This window comes from Syngnathus leptorhynchus, chromosome 18 (assembly GCF_054491065.1).
Source record: "Syngnathus leptorhynchus isolate UIUO chromosome 18, UIUO_Slep, whole genome shotgun sequence".
Classification (NCBI taxonomy): Eukaryota; Metazoa; Chordata; class Actinopteri; order Syngnathiformes; family Syngnathidae; genus Syngnathus; species Syngnathus leptorhynchus.
Genome location: NC_141212.1, coordinates 2,914,889 through 2,935,157, shown reverse-complemented (window position 1 = coordinate 2,935,157; position 20,269 = coordinate 2,914,889). Strand labels below are relative to the sequence as shown.

The window sequence follows — 20,269 nt, the reverse complement described above, 5'->3', positions numbered from 1 at the left end:
AAATGTCAGTCATGCACATTGAAGCTAGTGCCACCACGCCGTAAAACAAAACGAAGAAGAAAATGACGTAACTTCCGGTTCACAAACGAGTGGTAAATTGCGTTTCCCGTTCATCAACTGAGCGGATCTGTGAGTGAACGAGTCAGTAAGTGATTTCCATTTCCATATTAGGTAGTGTATTGTACATAGAGGACGTCTGGTCGGAAAAATGGACATGTTCATTTTATGCTGGGTTACATAGGAGTGAATGGGAGCACTGCCATCTTGCGGTAGCTTGGCGTCTTTACATGAACCGCTTCATAAAGCATGAACCGCAGTCTTACACTATGTAAACTTTAGTTCAATGTCTGCTTCGTGTGGGGCTCGAACCATGTTCTTCCGGTCACCAGGTAACGTTACAAACCATTCTGCCATTTTGCCGGGGATATTCGCTTTTTTTATTAGCTAGTGTATAGTACATAAAGGACGTCTGGTCATTCTAAAGATTCTATTCACTTAAAAGAACTGGAATGCACATCACTACTTCTCTGCTTTGGCTTCTTGTCACGGGATAGGACAGCCCAAGAGGCGGAAAATAGCATAGTCACGGGCCAATGAGCGCACGCGCCGCTCGTAGGTACGTCCAGATACTTCCGCGTACGTCTTTGTTTGTTACGCTAATAGTATATAATCACTTATTAATACTACTATTTGTGTACTGTTGGAAAATAAAAATAAAAATCCAAATGTAGCTTAATGCATGTTGCACTTGGAGCGCCAAATCTTTATTTAGATGGTGAAAAGTTTAAAAACGATTCCTGTCGTGTTTTGCTGCTCTGCTGCCCTCTTCTGCCTACAAATGGTATTACATAAACAACCTCTTCGAATGGAGTGTTGAGTCACCAAAACTATGGAAAAGAAATATGTAGTATGACAAATCTTTACATGTAAACAGCAGCATCAGTACATTAAATTACATCTATTTGGTCTCTTCACTGTCACTCAAACGTTTGTGATGAGATCCCAAACACACACAAAAAAACATAACAAAGGAAAAAGCACACAAGTTATTTTATTCTGAGGAGGGTTTATTTTGGAAGAGTGTAAAATGTTGCCTTTTTATTTTATTTTAACACCAACTCATCCAAAGGCTTCCCATGAAAGGCTAAAAAAAATTCCATAGCCGCCATTTTGGAAATTATACAATTATTATTACAACAGTTTTGTCTTTCCTTCCTGAGAAATGGATGCAGAATGCATAGAAATGAATAGAAAATAACAATAAATTAAAAGAAAGGTGTACACAAAGCAGGACAACTTTAGAATAGGACCGACCGAGCGCAGTTATTATTCAAGGTTATTGTAAATGTGAAGCAATATTTTGTTTAGCTGCTGCTGGAAGTCACTATATATCCTGATGGTTTTAAAGCGATGTTTTTTCTTTTCTTTTTTCTTTTTTTACAGTATACAGGCACTGCCCTACTTAAGAACATTTCAGATATACAAACAATTCTGTGTTAGTTCCAACTTTTAGTCGTTCCCACAGTTTAAAGAGATTATAAGACTGTGAGTATTGTTGTATTCACTATTTGTGTATGTAATAGTTGTTTACATTTACCGTATCCTTGATGCTAATGTCTGTTAGCCTGTCTATATAGCATTTTGCATTATATTGAGCTAACACACTGTATTAAACTTCAACCGGGAGCTTGAAGCAAGCAGGCTTGACCTCTTATTTGGAGCACTGAGCGAGTCTTGTTTTTGTTTCTCCAAAGTGATATTATACAATATAGTCTCCCATTTCTTGACAGCAAGAAAGGCGCTAAGGAATACTTAAAAAAGTGTGTTTTGACAAGTTTAAATGTGTGGGAGGGGTAAAACAATTTTAAATTTAACATGTTCTATAAGAGATTTTATTTTCTTAAAAAAAATATAAATATCAGATTTTCCATATGCAATTGCCTGTTATCTCATGACATCTTTTCTTGTACAATCACAGCTCCTCCCGTAACAAAATAAGGACTTCAAAGCAAAACGTATTTTGCAGCAGGTACCCTCAAAACTTCAAAGTTTTTGATTTTGTTTTACTCAGGAATTTTTTGTATCGATATTTTTCAACTTTGCACGGGAAAATCAATTATTTGTAACAAATAACTCTGGCCAACTTCAAGTCCCAACAAAGTGAAAGCAAACTAAATCTCTGCCAAGCTACTTCAGTCAAACTCAGTCATACTTGCGCACTTTGCTGGAATTCTTTGAATTCATAATGGAGTGCATACGCTTTAACCCTCATTTATACCTTTCCTAACAAAGATAACATCTTTTTAAAAAACGCACAAATCTATCATAGTTACGTTTCTACCAAGCGGTACAGTTCGGATTCAACTGAATCTGCTTCAGGTTTTGTAGCACAACTGTTTGGAAAAAAAAAAAAACAACGTACCGCACGAAACTGAATCAAACCGTGTCGCTCGGTGGAAACGCAATTGGATACAGCTTCCTGTTTCGATATGTGAGTAGCGTAAAACAATTTTGGCACTCTTCATGTTTGGCTTCTCAGCTTTGTTTTTTTTTTTTCCTAATACATACACAGACATCAACTCTTACCATGATGTACCTTTGTTATCTTTTACGGCTATTCTTGTGCAGTCCACGTCGCCACAGCCCGATGCTTCATCTCTCCTGGAGAATGCAGCACTTACCGCTGAAGAACGACGTGGCAAAACAAGCACAAAGAAGGAAAGCCTTGCTTCATGTAGAACCGAGTTAAGCGTTAGTCCTCGTGATCTTCAGTCAACCTTTAAATAACCTTCATCCGAGTCGTCCCCAGCGCTGAGCCCGTCCGCAAGTCTGCACCACAACTTTATAACTGTCATCGCCTTCAGGGCCCCCGTCTCCGTGGAGGGAGGGAGCGAGCGTGCAACTGCTGTCAAAAGCAAACGTTTTTATTGATGGATGAGCCAGTTGTTTGCGTCCTCCATATCCGTGTCCAGCTCTTCGTCCTCGTCCAGGGGCTCGGGGGTCCGGAGGTCTAGCTCCCGGAGAAAGTCGGGCGTGTAGGCCGGCGGGTGGGCGTCCGTTTTGAGGCCGATTTTCTTCTTGGTCAGGTGGAACTGGTCCCGGATGAAGTTGTAGAATTCGTACTCGTAGCGCATGCGGTGGTAGAGCACCTGCAGCGCCTCCAGGGTGGGCGTGTGCTTACGTACCGTGCCCGTCATGTTGCCCATCTTCCTGTGGTCTACATACAAACACACTTTTTGTTGTGACATATACTTAAAGAAACATGAGGCGAGCACTGTACCGAGGAGGACCTACCAGGGCTTTTGTAGATGTTGATCACTCCGGTAAAATAGTGCGGCAGCAGCCTCTCCAACAGGAGCAGCACGTCTTCAAGCTCCTCCAAGATACCCACCAGCAGGTAATTCTCCAGTACATTCTGTTTGGCCCGCTCCAGAGCCCACGGGCCTGGCTCTCTGACATACAAAAAAACATAATATGAGATAATAGAGGTGCCTGACAAGATGCCATTGACAGGTCTGCAGCACATACCTGCATTTCGGGTGCTGCCCGCAAAAATACGGGATGATGTAGAAGACTCTGGGATTGGAGCACTCTGGGTAATTCTCCAGAATGCACACGTTTATGTCCTGAAAGAAATATAATAAAAATCCTGTGTTCAATTTTGTGTATTGTTGCTGTCGGATGAGAACCTAAGTTGGTGTGCGATGTGGCGCTCCTCCTTAGCTGTATTGACTCATTTTCCCCACTAGAGGGAGCCATGCACCAATTCCTGCTATAAGAACCATTCATGGAATTTCACTCTAGCTGCACTCAGCAATGACTTAAGGAGCAATTTTACTATTCAATGACTTCAGTTGAGGGACCTTCTTAATCACAGGGACCTAAAGCAACGGTTTTATGCAACATTAAAAATATGACCATATAACGGTGAGTGTGTGTGTACGGGGTCCTGTTGTGCCGAAAAGCCGACGTGATCGGAAAAGTGAAAATAAATTGAAAATATGATGAATAAAAAGATTTATGCCCCGATGAGCAGGCGATGCCTGAATTAAACGGAGCCATTCGTCAATGCCAACGCCAAGGCCGACATAGTCCATCACCCAGATTACCAGCAGCCAGGCGGGCCTCAACCTTGGCGAGGGGAACCAACATGAGGCTAAATGTTCCCCATTATGATTCTTTTTTTTTTTTTTTTAAAGGACTGAAATCCCTTTCAGGTGTTTGGGGTCTCTACTGGGTCGAGGTAATTCCTGAGAAAGAGGAAGGATCGCTACTGTCAAATAGATGTGCCAGTTGGATTCTGCCAGGATTATATATAACTCCCTCGAGCCCCCAAAGAGAAAGGCAAGGAGGGAAATATTTAACATTAAAATACTAGTCTCTCTTTTCTCTTTTAAACAGGTTTCAGATTAGTATGATAACCACGAGGAAAGATTTAACAATTTAAAAAATATATATTTGGGTGAATAGAATATTTAAAAAAAAAAAAAAACGCACATTAATCACCAGAGCAAAAAAGCATCTGTGTTTGTACAGTGTGTTTTTTTTTTGTCTTCCTCCCTCCCCTCTCTTCTCACAGGGAAGGGTAAATATGTTAATAATAATCATAATATTTATTGTTGTATTTCTCTTGTTTTTTTTTCAAGGCTCATTGATATACATCTGCGCACGTCCGTCGTACGCGCACTCACGCGCAAACACAACACAACCTTCTTCCGACAAGTCATTAGTATTTAGGGGAGAGCGCCAGCGTGCACACTCGAGCTCATTGTCACCATTCTCTGTGTGGATTAGGCCTACTGAAAAAAGTCTTTCAAAATGGAGCAAAACAGCCGCTAATCTGTCAAACTGACTCTCAGTGCACTTCAAGGAAAACAAGCAACGATGTAAATGTCTTTTCTTGGATTGGCTTATTTGTGAGGATCATTTCTCCGTGTTTTATTATATTACGATTTGACTTTGGATAGTTTCTTTTTTTTGGCAATCCAATACAATGTTTTGTAATAAATTTTGGTGTGATTATTTTTATATAGCGGGTGGGTCTGAAAGATATCCTGGCTTTAAACGGGCGTTCACTGTATACTGATGACATAAACACACAACACAAAAGTGCAGAGCTGAGCCAAAGTAAAACAAACCTAATTTGGATGACTACCAAACTTCCGGATTGGGATCATGAGCTAATCAAGTCACCTTGGGGTCTTACTGCACCCCGACGGCGACCGTCACCAAAATCCCCTTTTGGTTGGTGAGAAACAAATAAGCGGTTTTGTTTTGAGATGGTGTGTTTACATGCTTTTGTGGCAGGTCCAAACTAGGCGTGTGCACAATATGCATCCAAATGTTGTGCACATGGCGGGGAAAATGCACGGTGACCGCAGGAATGTCTCGGGACCGCGTGGGCCGGGTCGAGGCAGCTGACAGCCGTTTACGCTAACACCTCTGGTGTGCTGCCTGTGGTGTGGATTCGACATTTCAAGGACGCTTCATGTGCTGGGTTATTTGCAAGAAGCGGACGTTGAAAAAAAAAAAAAAAATTTGCAAACCATATAGCGTTCTAATCTATGTGACAAAATTATTATGAGATGTCTATGCTTTAATTTCATACTGCTGAAAAAAAAAAAAAAATCTTCTGAACAGGTCTGTGAGGCACATGTCGTCTGTAATGTGGTCAAACTCAAATCGGGTCTGTAATCGAAATCAAAGTGGATTTAATTATTGGGTTGACTGCTTCAAACTAAAACAGGTCCCGCTTTGATTTGCATGCAGGAAGCGGCCGCTAACGTGACAATCGTCAGATGTACATGTCGGTTGTTACGTGACTGGAAGATCCGAAAAAAAAGAGAATAGCAATATGTTGAACATTAGCAAGAACATCCACGAGGCACAAATCTGCAGTCTTACCAGATATCTCTCATCATCTGTCATCTGCGGAGTGCGAATGAGGTGATTCTGCTCGCCCCTCCAGTCGCCGAAGCGACGGAAGAAGTAGTTGGACAGGAAGCGGTTGATGGGGTCGCGGATGATATTGATGTAGACGGGCTCCTCGATCTTGAACCTGACAAAAAAAACGAGTTGGAGTTGAGTAGGGGCGGCTAAGAACAACAAGCCAGCGCAACTGTGTTGATTCACCTGCTGAAGTTGAGGAAGTGAACGTGACGTGTGTAGAGGAACGGCTGAGGGATATTACTGATGTTCTTCATAAGATCCACCTGAAGATAAAAAGAAAACATGAGCTTTCGAATGAATGAAAGAACCTCCTGAAGGCTTTCAAGGTCTGCACGGAGCACGCGCTGGCGGCAGCCAAAGCAAACGTGAAATATGACAGTGATGTCATAGGCCTCGCAAACGCCAAGTAGAGGTTATGCAATCCGACACATTCTTCACAAAAGACATTTGGCGTACATCTTTCAGTTATCTCCTCCTCTGAGAACGAGTCGTTCCTCACCTAGCTAGTCACTACTTTTAGCTACATACCCAAGAATGATTGCTCATTAGTTGAAATGTTTTTTCCCCCCCAAATGCAGCCAATTCCGTCTTTTATGGCGGTCACATTGGCTCAAAAAGCTAATATTCCGTCTTTCCCACCTGAATGGTTCTTCTTACTGGGGAGCCTTTCAATGAAGGGCGGCGTTTATCTGCCCCCCCGGCCGTTTGAATGCGTGGCTCTTATAAACCGGCAGTTATGTCATAGCGGCGGCAATATGTATATTTGTTTATGTACACAAGGCTCTTAATCTTGGGCCTCAGTCAGCAAACTCCCGCTCAGTACATTTCCACTTGCTCCGCTTTGGGGAATCGTGTCTCGCATTTATTAAAAACTAAAGCCAGTATAGAATCCTGAAATCCCGTCTGTATCAACTCCATAGTGACCAATTAGCCCAATGTTAACCCCTGACCCCCCCCCCCCCCAGTAAAGTGCCAAACTGCTTTCCCTGGTGTATGTGTAGACCCTAAGCACATTTGGCAGCGAGTGTGCGTGTTTGTGTGTTTTCTGACCTAACCCGAAAGGCCGTCTGGCCAGACTGCCTCTCATTCACAGAGCTGGGCCGCTAGAGGGAAAATGCGGAGAGATTCCAAGCATACCTGCGACCCCCCGCCCCTCCGTTCTTCCTGCGCCCCGTGGCGTCCTCGCAGGACTCACGAAAGGGAAAGGGTGGGGGGGGGTCTTATGCCGCAGAAAGGTTGCATTTGGTTTTCATACGGCATGAGTCAGGCGGTTTGATTCGTTCAGTAACTCAATTTAGTCGTACGGTGAATGCTAAGAAAAAAATCTAGGTTTGTAAAATGGAATTTTGCGTAAAAGCCAGCAATAAATAGCTTGGAAAATGACCACGATGATTCACCTGCTCGTGTTTGGTGAGCCGCGTTTTATTGTGAATGTCGGAGGAGATCAAGTTGAAGCCGTGCTTCTCGGCCAGTAAACGCAGCAGGATGACGACTGTGCGGCTGCCGCATTTTCCCACCCGGTTGTACACCACCTGACTCGGGAACGGGAGCACCTGGGAACACAAATTAAATCAATCAATCAATAGATAAATCAATAGTGACGTTAGTGACGCAGATCATAACGCGCTAGTTAAGACGGCATGACTCAGTGAGTCAACAACATGACAACAAAATGAAAATAATTGAAGACAAGTGTCAGCCAAGCACAAAAATATTTTGAAAAAAACAATACACATTTCGGTCAATGATCCTCCCCGTTAAAGCAAATGTAACAGTGAGAGTAACAAAGTTTGACAGGAAGTGAGTCAAGGATTAGGAAGAGATAAACAATTCCATTCAAGAAAAAGACTTGATAAGTATCTACAAAAAAGTTTGGGTGCAGCACTTAAAAACATGTTCCCCTTTATCTCCTTTTCCTGATGGGAAGAAAATCCAGGGAGTGATGAATTTTTGTTAACATTCCCAGTCTGGAATTGTAATAATGTTATCCTAAGGGAGGGATGGGGGAGGTGGGGGGTGTCCATGTGTCAGCCCATTCAGAACCAATTCTGACTTTTTCCACCAATCACAGATAAAATATTGGTCTCAGAACTACGAACGGAAGGTGAGAAGCCCGCGAAAGCAACAGCGAGGCGAGCCAGAATTCTTGTTGGTCGTTTAGACTGGCAAAACCACTTGGACGAGTTCGAGCACATTTTGACAAGCGTTACAACTTGTTGCGACAAAGTAAAGACATTTTTCTTCTTTCCATATTTATCATCATCAACTTCCAGACAGTTAGCGGCGGATGCTTCATCCACCCCTCCAAGGTATTTTGTCAACGCCCGGCCCAAATGACAGATTTTTTTTCTTTGCATTGCAATCTGTGCGTGACAATGTGTAGGGGATTCGAGTAAATGTGGCCAAAGATTATAACTTTCACATGACAGTTTGAAGCTCCATGCAAAAATGAGAGTCTTTGGAAAAACCGCACAATGCTCGGAATAACATCTTTACACATAAACTGGCATGACAAGAATGCGCCCCACCTTTGGTTTGTACACGTGTTTGAAAATATGACTAAAGTAGATGCTATAAAAAAAAATATATAGTCTATAGTCTGGTCGAGATCAAGTTTGGTCTTTTCTGACTTTGTCCGTTTGTCTGGAACAGGCAGTTCAAAATCGGTAGCAAGAATTTCAAGAGGGCCATCACATGGCATCATTTAAAATAAATATCCAGTCATTTCTGGCGGTGAAAAAAAGAGCAAAATATAAAAATATGATACTCTTATTAAGTTAGTGCAGTAGTGTGTCAGATGTTGGATAAGCTAATCACAGCAAAAATCGGGAGATGAGCCAAGTTCATATCTGAAAGTGGGTCAAAAGGTGCTGAGAAGAGTTCAAGTTGAGGAAATGGCGAGCGTGTGTGTCAGAGCTCCAGGCAGGGTGGAAAACAGTCACGTTACGTAATACCTTGGTTTTTTTTAGTTTCTCAATCAGCTTCCTGGAAATGTGCGGCAGAATACTGACTTGCACTTTCTCGGGTTGTGCAAAAACATTGCCGAACAATCACAGCATCAGAAATATTCAGTCGGGAAATTGTTGTTTTGAATTTGAAACTGTCTAACGAGACATGATTTTGTTTCAATTAGGGAAGGGGGGGGGGGGGGACTTACTCTTGGAGCAGGAGGTCCGTGGTCATCCTCGTACGTAGACGACCCTGCAAAAGAACAGAAGTAGACTCCATCAATTCTAGTAAGCAACAATGCTAGTTTTTCTTTCACTGTCCAATGAAAACATGCATAGCAACATGTTTTTATGAATGTTAGAAAAAGCTTTTTATTGGACAGCTACACTGCATTTCATTCTATCTTCCCAATGGGAGCAACATGTACAGTTAACCAGCACAAAGATGCTCAATGTGGGAACAATTGAGCTCATTCAAGGCTTTTTCATGGCCGCTTCTGAAAGGAGGCGTTGCCTTTTCTTGCGGCCACAAACAACACAGTTTTTTTTTTTTTCCCCTCTTCCCTGACATCCAGGTGCTGCGGCCCCGCAATGAGGGAGCCAAGTAGCGAGGGAGACAAATTGGGAAGAGAATAAAAGCTACGAGGAGAGGAAATATTACATAAGACAACAATATTGCACTTCTGAAATGAGATACAAATAAACACGCACGGCCAAGGTTTCCCCATTTGGCTCTTAATGCAAGTGACCTGTGGTATATGCTATTATTAAATAAACAAATAAATAAATACAAAAAGCTACACATACATAAATAAATAAATAAATAAATAAATAAATAAATAAATAAATAAATACATTAAAAAAACAGTTCAAACTTGGCCTCTTCTTAAATGAAATGAAGATGACTAGAGTACTCAGTCATCTGCTTCCACCTGGCTTTGACCCCGCGGGGGGAAGAATTGAAAAATCCCGAGTTCACCAAAGGTCTTCGAACTTCCGCGAAATGCTGCGACAAGGCCTGATGGCGTTAACACGATTGTTCCCCCCGCTGGGTTATCATCCGTGATAATAACGCAGCCTGCTGATTAAAATTCCAGCCCGCAACTAATGAAGACAGAGTCAGCCTCTTTGTATCTTTTTAACGAGGAGAAACACGTCAAACATAAACCTGTTTTCATGTGTGTGGGAGTAAGTCAGAAAGTGACTGATGGCCCAGCTAAGTGGAATGCGGCAGCGCTTCGGCATGTAGCTAAATGCCTAATTGGATTATTGGGTCACAAGATTTATGGCTTTGCTTCTGGCCTGCAGCTACGCGGCCCCAATTAGTATCTCTCTCAATATGGCCGCAAAACCACTACAGCTCATCAAAAAAAAGTCTCCGCAGTCTCCAATAACTATATTTTCCTCAAGAATGTTTCATTCCCAATCGTAGTGCGGAAACAGTCAATCACAACCCAGAATGAGACGCTACGCTCGAGAATTGTAAACGTCAACGAGAGTAGGCGAGGCCACTGAGGAAGGCGCAGTACCGCTAGATGATGAAGCCAAAGGGGACTCGGAATGTCACCAGACTGCTGGCCTGGAATGTTCCGCTTATGTAAAAGCAGATTACAGGTTCTTCAGCGAGTGTCAAGATCAGACCTTCTCATCTTTCACCACACGCTGCTGTCTGCACTGCCCGTTTAGACAGTTAGCGAGATCTTTTTCTGATTTTTAAGAACTATTTTTAGAAAGGAAATGATAGCTTCATGCTCCAATGATGTCCCAGAGTACAGCCACCAACCAAGAACCAACAATCATCAAAGTATAGAATTTAGTGAAAGCAAGTATTAAAGTATTAAAGGAGACAACTTAACCAAACTCAAAATAAACACACTAGCACAGCATGCTAGGTTTACACATTACTACGCCAAGGACAGCAAAAAAAGTAAGCATTCATAACAACGGCAGTGGGTTTAAAAGTCAGCAAAAAAAAAGAATAAATTAGATATCCCTGATCAAATCAGGAGCCAAAAAGTCCAAGGCCAGCTGCAAGTGAGTCAAAATAAGCTGAAATATTCAAACTGACCAGAGTCATAAAGCAAAAAGCTAGCCAACCATGAACTAATTCGTATGCTCATTTAAAAACAATTACCATAATAAGATGAGTACATTTATTTTCAACTAATTTCACTTAGAAAAAAAAAAATCTTCCAACCAATCTTTGTGCACTTAGGTGTGGTAAACTTAGAAACACGGACATATGCTTTTACTAAACATTTAGGCCACAATTGACACCATGTGCAAACACAGTACTTATATACAGGCGCGTACATATGTACGTGTCACCACCCCGCCCTTTGATTAGGTGCGTCGGAGGAGCGGCCCCAAAGCTCCACTACCTCCCTAATTATAGAAGGGTCACGGTCTTGGCTAGTCATGTCAAGGGAAATTAAAGTCCGATATAAATAAAACATGCCGCGCCGTCGCTTTGTTTTTGCAGGTGCTCCAGACCGCAATGCAGAACTCGGACCACCAAAATTTAGGTTGGGGACATGGACGGAACCACCGAGCAGAGCTGGAAAATCAAATGGTAATTTAAAAATACATTTTGTTTGTGGAATGGAGACCCTCAAGGCCTGACTATCCTGTTCATCAACATCAACGTGATTTCTGGGTTGAGTCACAGGCAGACAACCATTCACGCCTACGGACGGCTAACAACCGACTCTCGTAAACGTTCCATTTGCATTCGGAGCAACGGTGGGGAAAAAATCGTTTTCGCTCAGTCGATTTGATTCCTCCGAATTCAAAGCGCTAGCCAAGTCATGCAGAGAGGATAAAAGCAAGTGAGGTGTGAGGGAAGCACACAATGATTGAGCCCAAAACCTGCTACACACACTGTGTTGTGCCATTATACCAAGATCTAACAAAAAGAAAGTTTCATCCCGTTCCTCACTAGTTAATTAGTTTCTTGGAAGAAGTTGTTTACCAGATGAAGTGGTTTTGCTGCTGTGTCACAAGCAACTCTCGATATGCAAAACAAACAAAAGTTGAGGGCCATTTTTAGACTCTTGGCTCTGTTGGGGGGGGGTCGAATCCCTCCTTGGTAGGTCGTGCGACACAAGTCCGAGACCCACGAGAAAAAAAGGAGGAAAAAATTATCAAAATGGATTTGGGAGCTGACGTCAGCGCAAGATTAATTGCTGGCAGCTTCCTCGGTGGCTTGACATTCCTCGCGGGGAAAAGAAACACTCAATGATTCCACTTGAACAAGAGACACACACACACACACACATTGAGTTAGAGCACTAAATAAGACATCCTCTCTATTCATTTGCATTTGAAATGTCACTTGAAGTAGCAGTAAAAATTAGTGACGGTCTTAAATCACATTAAGCCGTGGCTTCAATCCCTACTAAGCATGTAGGCTACATGAGCAAACACAAAGGCGAATACAATAAAAAGCTTAACTCAAGACACCACTTCAAAATTATATTATTGTCTCTCTGATTTTGCTGTTATTGGTACACAATTGTGTCAAATTAACACTGACAAGCTGACATAACCTACGTTTCACTTGAGACCCCCCACCTCTCTGTGGTGCTGCTGTTTTGGTTAGCAAATGAGTTCTACTGATGTCTAAGCAAATCTTGTATTTTTATGCCTGCAGCCACAAGGATGGAAAAGACAAAGGGGAAAAAAGGGTAAGACAAAGGGGGAAAAATATGCACGGCCAGATGATGAAAATGGCAGAGGATAAAGGAGCAATGCGACAGACACATTGCAATCATGGAATGCGATGACGGCATTGCATCTTGCAAGGGGGGTGGGGGGTGGGAAGGTCGTAGTAGTGCTACGGAATGGAGCATGCACTAGTCTAATTCGTTGGCTTTTGCGAGGTAGGATAAATCAAAGTTGTAGGAGAACAGCATAATAAAGTCACGTTGTTGATCTTATAAGATGTCTGGGTGCTAAATAGACAGATGTACTGTATCGTAAGATTAAAGAAAAAAAAAAAGGGACTACGCAGTAGCCAACTCATCTGCATGCCTTTGCTATAAATTCACTACTTCAAGATTGTCTGTAATTTCTGGTATAAAAAAAAAAATTGGCATCACTAAGCAAAACAAAAAAAACATGTCTTGGTGCACGTGTGTCAGCCCTCCGCTAAATTACATGGCGTGTGGTGGCGCAGGCCTGGCTTTATCCGCTGTAGAAATTCTTGTTTGATGGAAAGGTTCAACCGAAACCATGCCCTCGTTTTGGCTTTGCTTCAGGACAAAAGATGATCGAGTGAATTTTGGACTGTCGGAGCATATCAAGGACAGAAAACAGGAGCCCGCGGGATGTACCGGCGAACACGTGTGTGCGTTTTGAGCAGAAGCACCTCGTAACACCCATGACATCATCGGAAAGAGGTCCACGTTTGCATTTTCCCGCCTCGCTAGGACATCAGATGCCAAATAAAGTGAATGTGCCATATGTGAAGCACATGTCAGTAAGGAGGGGGGGGGGGGTCAGAGCGCTAACGAGTCAAGGCCGAAACGGTCCCCATCGAAGATGGACGGGGAAAAGTATGGCCGAATCATCCGAGAGCACAAAAAAGCAACATCCCCAAAACAAAACAACAGATGGCCCCTCTGACTTCCAAGAACAACAAAGTCGTATTTATAGTCGACGGTTTGCGGATGGTCAAATTGAACGCCGCGGTTTCAAACATCCATCTAAAGAAAAGACGCAGGTGGCTGTCGACAAACAAGGACGCCATCTTTGTTTTTATAACAATATTCATTCATATTATTCAAAGAATGAAGCTCAGAAAGGACAAAAAAAAGGAATAAAAGAAGAAAAACAACCAACCGACAACACGCCGAGCCAGACATCTGTGCCGCTTCGCACACTAATTACGAAGCGTGAAATGACAAAGCGGTCTTGAAAAATCAATCCTTCTCACTTCATTTTCCAGCCTAAAAAAAACAAACGCTTCTTTTTCGGAGCCTACGTTTTCACACCAGCCGCCGTTCTCACTCAATCTTTCAGTAATTCAGACGTTTTGCTAAGCCTAATTTGAGGACGCCGTGCCAGACCGCATGTACGAGGCAAGAAATATGAGTCTGTGGAGGGTCATGAGGAAGCTACACTCAGTGACGCGTTAAAAGCGCTTGCAGAACTCAACTGGGCTCTGTTCGGGGTCACGGCCCAAGGTGCAAAGTGTTAGGGCAGGGTTGGATGGCGAGCGTCACGCGTGGACACGGACACACTGTGCTGCAAGTCGACTCGCGTGCGAGTCCCGGCAGTGGATTCATGCTAATGTAGCGCTAACACATACTAGCCCTGTTTCAAAATGATTTGACGCAGACCTGCTCTAAGTGAAAATCTGCCACCATCTCTGATGGTGATGATCAGAAGCAACAATAACAATGGCAACCCGCCATGACACCCGAGATGGCCTTTTACCTCGCACGACTTTTGATATAGTCTCGACGCTCGCGCGGCTTGCGGCTTTCCTGCGCTTTTGGAAAAGTCTGGAAAGCCGCGGAATATTTGCGGTGATAATAACCCACCGGGGCCCCGTTCGGAGTGATCCGACAAAGCTTTTATTTAACTGCGCCCGCTGGGAGCGCTTCGGCCAAAAAAGCAGCTCGGGGAGAAACTCAATGGAGGGTGATGACTACAAAGTACGACGACTCACTCAAAGGCATTCAAGCTAAGTGGAATTTCTTCCACGTGTAAAACCGAGATGGGCGTTCAATTATGTAGGTAACGACAGCCCGGTGGGCCGTGCTTCTGTTTGTTCCAACTACTCAAAAGTGTGTTGAAGACTTGCAGCGTTGGAGAGCGACCCGTGAGCTTTTCATCTAGGAAATGATTGACGTGATTATTCTGCGGATCGAGCGGATCAACGATAGAAGCGGAGTGGAAGGAGTGACAGATGGCTCTTCACCACACAGCCAAGGTCCAAACGAGTGGAGCGAGGGGCTGCCAGGTTGTTCTGGCCCAGACTGACGGAAACACTCCAGAACCGTCAAGCCGAGCCAGAGAAGTGACGCGAGGCCTGACTTTAAAAAGCTGAACGTGTCCTAGGATGACCCTTGACTCCTTGTTTACAAAAAGGTTGCTCCTGGAAGCCATCGGGTTTGTTAACTTTGGAATGGCCTTCAAAAACGTCTCCACTGAACATCTGGAAATTGTAGTTTTCTCCAAGCAAAGGAGAAAAACAAGAAAGACCAGCACGCTTGTGAGCGCCAAACAGAAGGACGGCGAGGGAAGGGAAAACCCATCACCGTCCCGAAGAGTTCCGAAGTGTGACAAGTGATGGCCGGATGAGGATTTTAGCACTCGCCCTTACATGGAAGAGGTAACGACGTGTCAGGGACATATTTTACGCCGAACACAAAGCTCGGTTTGAGAAGAAGAGAGAGGAAGCATTTTGAGACGGAGGTGCGAGCTTTGCTTTCCACGGGGGACGTCCACATTCCTTCGGAGGAGTTCAAAAATGCTCCTCGCTGCCTTCTCTCATAACAATTCGTCCCCTGCACTTTCACACCAATGACTGTAAGCCGGCGAAATGCTCCAGCGATGGACAATATGAGTCACGATTGCCTCGTTATTCTCAAGAACAAGGTGACGAGCATTCGCTTGGCCTGCTATCAATCTAAGATGTGCCTTTATTTCCGTTGTCTACTTAAAAAATACATTTGAAATGACGACCGTAGGATGCTAGCTTAGGATGCTAGCTGGACTGCTTTTGGTCAACAAATAAACGTAATGATTTGGATCCTCTGCCACTGGTGTCAGGACATTTAAATCAATTCAAAGTGATGCTGAGAGAAAATGTTATGCTAGCCACCCAAGTTTGTAAGCAAAGAATTGATGTTTGCGGCAACATTCCAATGATTTGATTGACATCTTTTGTGTTTTAAATTCTCTGCCCTAAGATACGTTGGTCCAGTTCAACTCATCTGAACTCACAGTGTATGTATGCTATATAAAAACTTAAAAGCTAGCGCCTTGCGGTTTTACCAACACGGGCGGGGCACGGCGGTTCCATCTGTATATTTAAGGCCGCTATTTTCAAAACCACTACTTATTTCTTTGCAGCAAACTCGGCCGAAATAGAGACGGAACGACAACAAGGTATGCGCGCTGTGAGTGACCACCGTGTAACACGCTTGGAGCGTTCGCCACCCTGCACTGTGAGAACGCAATTAAGGCAGTAATGAATGCCTTCAGATGTTTGATCCACAAAAAACAAACGGAAAGAACGGAAAGGGCGACATGTTGTCGCTCCTGCACGGCCATAAACGGGAAGAATGTTGAAAAGGCAAACACAGAAAAGTGGAACTAACATGCGAGAAGGAGCTGCAATTATCGTGTTTCTAATTGAAAGCGAGCTGGATGCACATGAAAGGTCGGAGTAGGCCGTGAAGGCGTACACTCAATTTACATGTTGTAAGCAAAGGCGCAATTTTCTCACAAGAAAACGAGTTATCCGTGGCTCTGATCTTCTAAATTATGGGCTATCCGTTTCATGCAGACATCCAGTCATGGTACCACCCCGCGGTGGGCCGACCAACCACCCACCACTTTCACATCTCAGCCAGCTATGATGGGAAACCTTTGAATGCAACACTGCTTTCTAAAAAAATGTTTGGACAGATGTAGGCCAAGCGACAGGACCAGACTATTATTTTATTTCGGGGTGGGGTGAATGTTTTGTTGGGTAGTCCGTTCATTAGCTAACGATCTTTCATAAATGCGAGAGACAGTGAAGTGGGTTAATCGTCCTTGGTTTTGCATTTCAACTTCTAATCGTTCAATCAATCAAACAATTATGAAAAAGCCTTTTCCATCAAGGCCCATCAATCCTTCCCGTCTTCAATTAGTGCGCAATTTCCAGTCACAGTCCATTAAGCGCTAATGAATGCATCGGGGCTTTGTCTTTAACTCGAAGCATCAATATGCATTCGCTCTCTTTTGCCGTGAGGGGAAAGCAAACGGAATGGAGATCTGATTGCATCATTGTTGCTTCTGGAAGATAGCTAGCCGCTTCTCCGGAATGTTGAAGCTGGATGCTAGCGCTAATCACAAGATTAGAAATGTTTGTCTACCCAACTGGGGAAAGGCAAATGTTGTTTTTGAATTGTTTGCTAAAAATGCAACATCGCTCATTTATTGACCTTTGAAAGCCACAAACGAGCCAACTGGAGATAATAGAGCAGACTAAAAGGGAGGGGACACTTGTTTTACCCAGCCCGACCGCTGAAAGGATTTTACGAGGCATCTGATTGTTTTGGCATTTGGACCGGATGTGACGCCAACTCAGAACCTGTCGCCTCCATGTGGGGAAAACAGAGTCTGGAGTATGACCGTGCCATGGCAGCCTTCTATCCTTTATGACATATTTGCTAAAGTCTGCTCAACTAAAAATGTCACTTACTTTGACAGCTTGTTTTTTTATTTTACTTTTTAATATCCTTTAGCAGGAAATGGCTGTATGTAGGGTTGTGTGGGGGGAAAAGCCACAAGATGCACATTATGTGTTAACATTTAGCCATTTTTTGTAAGTGACTGAAATTTTAGTGCCAGCTTGCTCAAGACGGCACAAGCACGGGCCCGTCTGAACCTTTCCAGTGAACATACAAATGACTCAGACAAGGCTTGGGAGAAAGTGCTATGGTCAGATTAAACTGAACTTGAGCTATTTGGCATTCATTCCATTCATGTTTGGAGGATGAACAACAACAACAACATCAAAAATAGTCATGAGTATGAGGTTCAAATGTTCAGGTAACAAGGATTTCGAACAAAAGACAGACATTCGTACCACCAACAGCCAAGAGGTCAACAGTCAAACCCTGCATCCGCCTTCACCCTGAAGTCTGCTACCTTTCTCCCACTGCACGTTGAGTGACATCCTCAAACCGTGGCCTCCCCTCGTTGGACGGAACAAAAAAGCCTCTGTTGGGCCTTCCTTGCCCTCCCCGGTGAAAGCAAGCCGCTATTCTCTGACGCTTACACACACACGCGCATTCACATTGGCCGACCCCTTCATCTTGGCACGCTGCGGCCCAAAGGAACACGAGCCGGCACAAGGTCAATAAATCATCTAATCACTAATTAAAACTGCTAAGGCCTGTCCGTCACACGTGATGTATGTTTAGCACTCATTAAATCATATTTTCATTTACTGGATACTGATAACACACTGCAGTCATATGGATTCACGTAAATTATTTTGGCACACCAAGGGAAAAAAAATAGTGAACAAGTGGGGTTGTACACCGCACTTATAGTTGACGGTGTAAAACTGACAGCTGCAGATATAAAAATGATGGATGTGCGTGTACCCACACACCAGTGCAAAAGTCTGTGTTACACAGTAAGTCAAAGTTTCACATACAAAAGTGAATGTTTTAGAAAGAAAATGTAAAATGTGACTATGACGAAACGTCAAGTAAAATTGTGTAAAAGAGACAGATGCATGTGCGCTAGAATATTTATTATTATTATTATTATTATTATTATTATTATTATTATTATAGATTTATTTTTATTTATTTTCTTGTTTTAGCTTACGTTGGAGACCGAACAATGTAGAAAGCTTCTAAATGTAAATTGTGCCAAAGTCAAACTTGTGCGCGCGTGACAGTGCAAAAGTGAAAGTTGCCTAAAGTGAGCACACGACTGTCAAATTTAAAGTGCAACCTCAGAAAAGCGTAAAACTCAAAACTTGTTGACGTAAAAAAGTAAAAGTGAGACTTTTACGCACGCATTTTGAGCAATCAGCCTTTACGCGCGCAAGCCAAGCGGCGGAGACCCTTAAAGGGGGGCTTACCGAGGTATTGTCGAATGTCCAGCAGGACTCTGGGGGGTCCTCCGTTGAGCTGGTAGAAGAGGGACGACAGGCAGAAGACGAAGAGCACCGCCATGCAGAATCCATACGCTCGGAGGGGCAAGCGCCAAGGAATGGAGGCGAGAGAGCACAACTTGTGGTGGTTACGGTGGTCCCTGAAATGGGCTAACTGGGGGCTCTGGTTGTTGCTGTGAGGCGGACTGCCGCTGTAATTCTTCATCATCTGCTCCTCACGAGGCACCGTGCAAAGTCACCCATTGGAGAAGCATCGGAAAGTCGTACTTTGAGGAAAGGAGAGGGGGGAAAAAAAAAAATTAAAAAAGAAAAAAAAAAAAAAAAACACCCGTCACCGGTTCCTCTCCTGCGCTCCAGTCCGCTTGAGGTGGCTCCTCGTTCGGCTTGCCTCACTGTGCACGCTCCGGCTCGTTCTGTGCAGGCTGCTTCAAGGGTCCATCCTTCTTCCCACTCTTCTCTTAGGCCGGCTCCCCCTCTTTTTTTCCCCTTTTTTTTTTAAGAGTGTCAGATTACTGGATGTGGAAAGAGAGAGAGAGAGGAGGAGGGAGTACCGAACAGTCAAAAAGTTCTAATTTCCATCTTTTGCACTATAAACAAGGAAATAGCGCCCTCCGGTGGTTCATCTTGATACTCCGCGGTTCAATTGATTGATTGATTGAAACCTTTATTGTCCCCTGTGGGGAAAATCAGTTGTAATGCAGAACACCGGCGGATTCAGTTCTTTCAATAATTTATTCTTTTTTTTTGTTTTTTAGCTTGCTTTAAAACTACTTTTATCTATTTTACAACTTCCTCCAGAAATAATTAAATATCGAATTATTTGTGGATTTCCATTTTAAGTATGGAAAAAGTAAAGCTACTTACCTTAAGGACGTGTGCTCCATTTGCTTAGACCCAAGTCATTCACAGGTTGCAGGAAAAAAAAAGTCATTTTTAAACCATATCAGAAGGTCTGATTATGGCAAGAACATTTTATTACCATTATAGTTGTGAAAGACAAATAGCTATGGGCAAGTTGTTTTTTTATTTTATTTCAATCCACAAGCAAATCTGTATGAACAATCGTTAAGTAGATGAAAAGCAGATAAAACAATCATTTGTACACGTACATATGTTACAATACAAATTGTACGCAGCTCCTCACTTGCATTACGCATGAGGGTATTGCTATCCGTAAAATACAGCTAATTACAGTCCACATTATATGGAAAGGAAAAGAGAAAGGGGGACGAAATAACTTATTTAAATATTAATTACATATATAGAATGTGCAAGGCCTGCGTAGCATTTCATATATGTAATCAAGATGGCGCAAAAGAAGTGATTAGGGAAAAGTTTTACTCTTTTGTTATTCAGTTAATACGCTTGGCGTTCATTAAAGATCCACCAAAATTTTTTTGCAAAAACAAAGCCAATGTATCAGCTAGATGACGTCACCCTCTAAAGTGCATTTACAGTGTCAGTATTTTTAATGTTACTCAACACTTGTTTCGCCTCGCTCAGGCACCGCATTTGAAAA

The 20,269-nt window shown here is 43.1% G+C and overlaps 1 protein-coding gene and 1 long non-coding RNA gene across 3 annotated transcripts; one reads left to right on the top strand and one right to left on the bottom strand.

The window, feature by feature from the left end:
- Positions 1-82: 82 nt before the first annotated feature.
- Positions 83-3,651, top strand: LOC147042358 (uncharacterized). The gene is made up of 4 exons (XR_015068877.1): positions 83-145; positions 1,979-2,029; positions 3,259-3,397; positions 3,514-3,651. It is a non-coding gene; the product is annotated as an uncharacterized LOC147042358 (long non-coding RNA).
- On the bottom strand, positions 2,403-19,643 carry usta (uronyl 2-sulfotransferase a). Of its 2 annotated transcripts, XM_085937492.1 has the most exons (9): positions 19,615-19,643; positions 18,718-19,262; positions 9,107-9,150; positions 7,347-7,502; positions 6,133-6,212; positions 5,905-6,058; positions 3,529-3,626; positions 3,295-3,452; positions 2,403-3,217 (listed from the first exon to the last, which is right to left on the bottom strand). In XM_085937492.1, exons 2-9 carry the CDS (start codon positions 18,956-18,958, stop codon positions 2,925-2,927), a joined length of 1,224 nt encoding a protein of 407 aa, XP_085793618.1. In that variant the 5' UTR covers positions 18,959-19,262; positions 19,615-19,643; the 3' UTR covers positions 2,403-2,924. The 2 variants fall into 2 exon arrangements, with proteins under 2 accessions (XP_085793618.1, XP_085793617.1); XM_085937491.1 differs by lacking the exon at positions 19,615-19,643 and having other exon boundaries at positions 18,718-19,547.
- Positions 19,644-20,269: the final 626 nt, after the last annotated feature.